Genomic DNA, 7,322 nt, shown 5'->3' with positions numbered 1-7,322 from the left:
GAGTAGGGTCATGAGATCAAGCCCCACATCGGGCTCTCTGCTCAGCAGAGAGCCTGCTTCTCTCTTTCCCTCTGCCTCTGCTCTGCCTACTTCTGCTCTCTCTCTATCTCTCTGTCAAATAAATAAATAAATAAAATCTTAAAAAAAAAAATACTGAATAAGGGGTGCCTGGGTGGCTCAATGGGTTAAGCTTCTGCCTTCGGATCAGGTCACGATCTCAGGGTCTCCTGGGATCGAGTCCCGCATCAGGCTCTCAGCTTCTGCCTGTTTGTGATCTCTGTGTGTCAAGTAAATAAATAAATAATAAAAGACTGAATAAAAAGTTATTGTAATGCATCTACTTTTTAATAGGCCTTTTCAAATCAGTCTACCATTTAAGACGGTTTATCTGCCTGCTACTCCCCCTGCTTGTGCTCCCTCTCCCTCTCAAATAAATAAAGTCTTTTTTAAAGATTTTATTCATTTATTTGACAGAGAGACACAGTGAGAGAGGGAACAAAAGCAGGGGGAGTGGGAGAGGGAAAGGTAGGCTCTCTACAGAGTAGGGAGCCCGATGTGGGACTTGATCCCAGAACCCTGGGGTATGATCTAAGCCAAAGGCAGACATTTAACAACAGAGCCACCCAGGCACCCAACACTTACCACACTTTTTATTTAACTTATTTACTCGTTCACATTTTTGGAAATCTGTTTTTTGCATTGAGTTCCACATAAACCCCATGAAGGAGGAACAATGCCTTGCTACATTTTATTCCTAGCCCTTCTAGTAGTGCCTGGTACATAATAAATGCTCAGTTAATGTTTGTTGAATGAATAAATACTGTTGTTCCTCTCTTCCATTGCCTTTGTCTCCCAGGCTCTTGGGTTGCTCTAGAAAGGGGTTGTTAAGGCCATTGTTCCAGCATCTTCTATGTTTGTTGTTTTTTATTGTTTTTACAATTTTTGGCGCTTTCCCAGTCCCCACCTTTTCTTCAAGGGACTGTACTTTCATTCATTCATTTGTTCACTTATTCAACAAGTATTTACTGAGTACCCACTATGCCCCCAGCACTGTGGAACACAGGTACTGCAGGCCCTTGGGAACAAAATGACTGCTCTTGGGAACATACAGTCTACTGGGAAAGACAACAGAATAACCACATAAACATAATTATAAACCAGAGTAATGCTATGAAAGACAGGATAGGGGAACCTAGTGAGGGGATGGAGGTCAGAGGCTTCCCTGGAGGTGGGTTACCTATGCAATTGGTGTGGGGTGGGGTTGGGGGCAGTCATAAGAGCAAGTCAGGCATATGGAATAATCTGTGCAAGAGCCCTGAGGCAAGAAGGAACACAGGATATTGGAGGGAACATGGTGGAGCTGTGAGGGGAAAGACTAGGGCTGGTCTTGAAGATCACCTTAAAAATCCTGTACTTCCTCTAAGATCAGTACAAAAGTTACTGATCCTGGGACGCCTGGGTGGCTCAGTTGGTTAAGCAGCTGCCTTCAGCTCGGGTCATGATCCCAGCCTCCTGGGATCGAGTCCCACATCGGGCTCCTTGCTCGGCGGGGAGCCTGCTTCTCCCTCTGCCTCTGCCTGCCATTCTGTCTGCCTGTGCTCTCTCTCTCCCTCTCTCTCTGACAAATAAATAAATAAAATCTTAAAAAAAAAAAAAAAGTCACTGATCCTTACAAGGGACATGTATTGGAAAGGGGACCACTCCTGCTCTTTTCCCTCAGTGACCAGACTGTACCACTCTTGTCCTCTACCCAGGGTTCTTCCACTTCTGCTCCCTCCTCCTAGTCTCCCTTACCCTATTCTCCACTTCTCCCACCGCTCAGCGTCCTGTTCAGGGTCTCACCCAGGTGGCCCTCTTTGTCCCTAGTCAGAGCCTGTACTCCTTTCCTCACCACTTCCCTTTGCTCCCCCAACATCCCGAGACCCTCTGGCCTCCAGAGCCGCCCACAGAGTGCACCACAAGCCGGCTGGGTTGCCTGCAGCCAAGCGGGGCAAAACCCACAGCCCAGGTGTGTTCTGAGAACCCTTGACTCCTGACTCCGAATCAACCGGGCCCCTTTGGGCCTCCTGAGAGAAGCTGCTCTGGGTTGTGGGGCAGGGAGGGGATGGGGAGCATCTGCTGCCTAAGGAGGATTCTCTTCCCCCCAGGTGGAGCCCATAGAAGGGAAACACAGGGCAGATGTGGTGTCAGACTTTATTGAGGGGATTTCTGTTACTGACGAAAGGGTGAATTGTTGGGCGGGGGGTGAGATTAAAGAGGAGAAGTGGGAGGATCGTCAGTTCTGACAGGAGTGGGCTGAGGGGATTATAGGGAGTGGGGGGAGGGGAGGCACCAGGGACCTAGGGGAGGGCAGAGGGAGGAAAAGGCTCCAGTGAGAGGGGGCAGGGAGGAGAGGTGAAGGCCCCTTAGAAGCCATGGTTGAGGACTGGGAGCAGGTAGTCTTTTCAGCAGAGGAGGCAGGCACACAGGCTGGGGAAATGGAAAGAGTCCCAGACCTCATGGAGGCCTGCTGCCTGGCGCTGGCCTCCTCACTTCCGGGCGCCCAGGGCCAACGCGATGATGAAGCCCACCACCAGCAGGAACATGGCGACAGACAGCAGCACTGTGATGACCACCATGCCCCCCGTCCGGGCCATTCCCAGCCCAATGGATTCCACCTTCCTTCCTGTCAGAAGAGGCAGGGGAGGCCTTGGTGGGCAGGAGGAGCCCCTGTCCCAACCTGAGGCTCTCTGGCTCACCCAGATTTCCTTCATCCATTTATTCAACCAACCAGTCAGCTGAGCCACACATTCATCACGTAAACGTTTATGAAGCATCTCCTGTGTTGGCCACTGAGGACACAGAAACTGATTGGACACGATCCCTACCCACAGAGAACCTTTAGTTTATGAGATGAGTCGACAGGCAGTTAAAAGGCCAAGGGCTCGGGGCTAGGATACAGGTACACAAAGAAGCTAAGGGAGCCCAGGGAAGATTTGGAGGGCCCTGATTTACTTACGAGGAAGTGTGGACATTGGGATCTCTCTACTGGACTCAGTGGATGTCCCCTTCGTCACAAGGTAAGAAATGCTTTTGTGGAGGGGTTTGGGAGAGAGAGGAGAGACTCCTCAGTGATTATCTGGGATTTGGGAAGAGAGGGAGAGAGCCCAGGCCTCCCCCTTCCTAGCCGTGCCTTCCTCTAGGCTCTTGATCCCTTCAGCCGTATCCTTACTTTCTTACCCCAAGCTGACCAGATCCCTCCCCACCAGCAAATGTCAGGACCCATCTTCTCTCCCTGCACCCCCTCCCACAGGTGCCCTGGATCTGGGACCTACTAGTATTTGGTTCCTGGCACGAGGTCTGTCACCTGGTATGCGCTGAGCCGGGTGACTGTGAAGCCAGCCCCGCTGTCCACCACACTCACCAGCTCCCTGCGCCCACGGCATGGAGGCACCACGAAGCTAGATTTCACCACTGGGCAGCAAGTTGGGGGTGAAGTATGGAATATGAAATATGGGTGGCCCAGGAGAAGGGTTATAGGAAGGCAGGAGCTGGGGAAGGGGTGCGGATGGTGTCCTGGGTAGGGTCTCTGGGGATCAGGGGGCCACCCTGGGAGGGGGTAGCAAACCTTGGCTGTCATTGGCTCTCCGGACCATGAGTGTGGCATTGCCCCCTGTGAGGTGACAAGGGGGCAAGGCAACCAGCAGGCTCTCCGTTAGTGCCGGGGACAGCAGACCGGAGATGCTTGAGATGTTGAAGTCTGCTGGGGGGCCAAGAGGGAGTTCGAGCTGGGGCAACCAATCCCCTTCCCCACCATCAGATGGGGCCCTGACCCCTGGGGGCCATTTCTAAGGATGCAGACGCCTCCTCTTCCACTCTACCACGCGTGGGCAGAACACAGGCCTTTGCTCATCTGACCACCAGGTGGCAGGCTTGGGCTGCAGAAGCTGGGCCGTCCACCAGCGTCCAGGCTCTGGATGCCAGTAGGGGGAGGCCACCAACCTTACCGGGATTCTTAGCCTGGGGCCCTTTCCCACACCTCTCTGCCTCCCGGGTTTGGAAGAGGACCAGGAGTGTGCTCAGTGACTGATGCCTGGTCACTTCCATCACCGGCCCCCCACCCCCAACTGGCCAGACCAGCTCCTCTTCGAGGGCCCCGAGGGCACAGTGCCTCCTGAGCTGGACTCAGAGTCCCTCCCCACACCCCACCAGAGATGGCAGAGACCTGCAGCCCCCAGGGCCAGGACAGTCAGCAGAATCAGGATCAAGGGCCAGGTCCGGACGGGCAGCAGGGATGCCATAGCTGGGCCGGGAGCTAGAACAGGAGCTGGCTGGCTGTGGCTTCCAGAGGCAAGTGAGGCCAGGCCCCTGCGGTGGCTGATTTTGTCTTGGGGTGGGAGTGGCTGGAGGGGAATCCAGTCCAACCTGCCCTTTGGGCCCTACAGCCTCAGGGCAGGCCCCCCAGACAGGTTTTTCAGGCCAGAAGTGAGGATGCCCTAGCTGGATCTTGCCGGCTTAGTCAGCTGCAGAGGGGCTGGGTTATTAAGGTGGGGGTGGAAATCACCCCTTCCCCTAGAACTCCCACATGTTAGGGCCTGAGCATTCCTGCCTGCACGTGCCTCTGGAAGTGTGGCCTGTTGAGGATGGCTCCCCACATCTGTGGGGAGCCTTCCAGAAGGGCAGCAAGTTCTGAGATTGTCCTAGTGTGCAAGAAGAGGAGATGAGTGCTGAGGGGCCCCAGACAGGGCCTTGGACGAGCAAGGATGGGAGGGAAACTGAGGCTGGTAGTAGGGGATGGGGGCAGCAGAGCCAAGGGTTCCAACTCACGGAGGCCAGTGAGGCCCAGACACTGCTGTTCGGGGAGAAGCAGAGGGGTGTTCGTGCCAGGGAGTGTGTGGGAGTCAAAGTCCTCTGGAGGGGCCAAGAGATGCTAGGGAAGACTTTCAGAGAAACAGGAGAGGGGGGCACCAGCCCTATCCTGTAGAGAAGGGCAGTCAGCCTTAGTCGGCACCATTGTCAAACTGATGGAGAATGGAGGAGAGAGAGACCTGGCAGGAGAAAATAAAAAGACACACAACCCCTCTGACTACATCCCCCACCCCTGGGCTCAACCAGACAGAAGCGAGAAAGCGAGGAGAGATGAGGAGAAAGTCCTCGCAATGGGCACAGGGCATGGGCCACCATATTTCTCATTCTGGCCACTGTGGGCTGTCCATGTCACTGGCTCTCTTTTGTAGGTGTGGAAACAGACTCAGGGGGAGACTTTGCTAGGAGGGACCGAGAGCCTGAAGGTTGTCTGGACGCCATGAACCATTCTCTCTTCCCCAGTCCCAGAGAAGGGCCAGGGTCCTGTAAGGAAGTGGGGCGGGGGGGGGGGGGGGCTATGTCCTTACCCCCATGATGGGAGGGGGAGCTTCAAAGCTGGAGTGCTAGCATGGGGTGACTGTGAGGCTAGAACTCATGGACCCAAACAGAGGGTAGGAGGCTCTCAGACCATCTCTGGTCCACATTTCCGGGGCTGATTTATCACTAAGGATCTCACTGAGAGGAAGGTTCTGATTCAGTGGGTCTGAGGTGAAGCCTGAAAGTCTACATTTCTAATAAGCTTCCAGGTAACGTCAACTGCCTCGTCTGAGAGGCCCAGACTTTGAATTACCACATGCTCTGTGCTGTGCCCCTTACACACACACACACACACACACACACGCAGCACGCAAGCAACGAATCCTCTTTGGAGGAGATAAGGGGCAGATGTGTTTTTCCCAGTCTCTCAGGACAGGCTGCCTTGGGGTGAGGAATTGAATTCTGTTTTTTCTGTGCCTTGGCTTTTGTCTGCCTACCACCATCCTACAAACCGAAAGAGGACTGTTTGCACATTGAGGAGAACTTTGGAGAGAGGGAACAAAGTAGGTGCTGGCATCCTAGGGGTGAGGGGATCTTCCTGGTGCTCTTGAAATCCCATCACTGACCTGGAAGGATGTGGACCCTGGGGCTGGGGAAGTATCTCTTCCAGTCCCAAACCAGGAAGCAGAAAGGGGGGGGCAGGTTAAGTGCAGGCTGGGTTGTCTTGGTTCCACACCCCATCTGAAATTAGGAGTGGGACAGAGTGGGGTAGGGCAGGGCAGAGCTCTGCCCGGATTTTAAAGGGCTAACAAGGCCCTGTGCCTTTAAGCCTTCCCTTTTCCCTCCAGCCCCCCTTCCCTACCCTGGCCCTCCCCAGGTTTCTGGAGGAACTGAGAGTTGCGTCTTCTCCCTGCCCTGCCGAGCTGCTCACTGGCTGCTCTGGAGGCTGTGCTTTGCGGTCTCCATGGAAACCATTAGTTGCTAAGCAACTGGAGCATCATCTGTGCTGAGCTCTCGCATCTAATTATCCCATCACAGCGGCTGAGAAGGGTTTGGGGAGCTGCAAGGAGGGGGAGGCCAAGCGCAGGAGCAAGAGGATAACTCTTTTAGCAAAGCAGATTCATTGACACGCTGAAGTCATTTAAAGCCACAGCACCCTGGGCCTCTAGGGGATGTCTTTGCAGTTTGGAGGAAAGGAACCAGGGCCACAAATGCCTGTGGGGTCTCTCTTTTGGACCCACTCTCTAAGCTGTCTCCCCCTCGGACTCTTAATTCTAAACTCACTGAAGTTTCCTCTTCTGCCCCCTTCCTTCCTTGTCCCATACCCAAGTCAACAAACATTCATGAAGTACCCGGAGTGTGCGAGGCACCAAGAATACACAGGCAAAATAAGTTTCTGCCTCCAGGGAGTTCTTGATCTCTCTATTTTGCCTGGACTAAAAGATCAGCTCTTAAAACTGACCTACTCTTGCTGAATTATAGTACTCTGTGTCTGTTCCCAAACTGTGGTAGTTCTATAGCCAGAGGCTCGCAGATCAGAACCCAGGTCTGTCTGGTATTTCAGCAGTTCTTATTCTATAATGCAGCTTTTCTGCCTTGCCAGTCCATTAGAAACATGTCCACTGAGGCAGGTCATTATCTGGGGTCCTGGGATGGAGCTCCCCCTACCCCGCATTGGGCTTCCTGCTGGTGGTGAACCTGCTTCTTCCTCTTCCTCTACCCCTCCCCATCACTCGTTCTCTCTCTCTCTCTCTCAAAATAAATAAATATAATCTTAAAAAAAAAAAAAAAGGAACCATGCCCACTTGACTCCATGGGCCTGTGAGCCTCTGATGGGGACTATTGTCTTCCTGTTGATAAGTGGTACCATGTGACTTTAGCTGAGTCATTTTAAACCTCAGTTTTCGCACCTATAAAATGGGAAGACTTAAAAAAAATGGGAAGACTTGTTCCTTTTCTGTCATCTAGTAAGATGTGACAGGTGTAAAAATGCTTTAAAA

General features: G+C 53.2%; 1 protein-coding gene across 1 annotated transcript; it reads right to left on the bottom strand.

The window, feature by feature from the left end:
• Positions 1-2,188: 2,188 nt before the first annotated feature.
• On the bottom strand, positions 2,189-6,236 carry UPK2 (uroplakin 2). Its single transcript, XM_082683659.1, has 6 exons — positions 5,949-6,236; positions 4,205-4,294; positions 3,608-3,739; positions 3,315-3,453; positions 2,999-3,069; positions 2,189-2,665 (listed from the first exon to the last, which is right to left on the bottom strand). The coding sequence occupies exons 1-6, from the start codon at positions 6,061-6,063 to the stop codon at positions 2,529-2,531; spliced, it is 684 nt and encodes a 227-aa protein (XP_082539785.1). The 5' UTR covers positions 6,064-6,236; the 3' UTR covers positions 2,189-2,528.
• Between the last annotated feature and the right edge of the window lie 1,086 nt (positions 6,237-7,322).

This window comes from Mustela nivalis (assembly GCF_964662115.1).
Source record: "Mustela nivalis genome assembly, chromosome: 9".
Taxonomy (NCBI): Eukaryota; Metazoa; Chordata; class Mammalia; order Carnivora; family Mustelidae; genus Mustela; species Mustela nivalis.
Note: the sequence above shows the minus strand (reverse complement) of the source record. Positions and strands in the feature narration are given on the sequence as shown.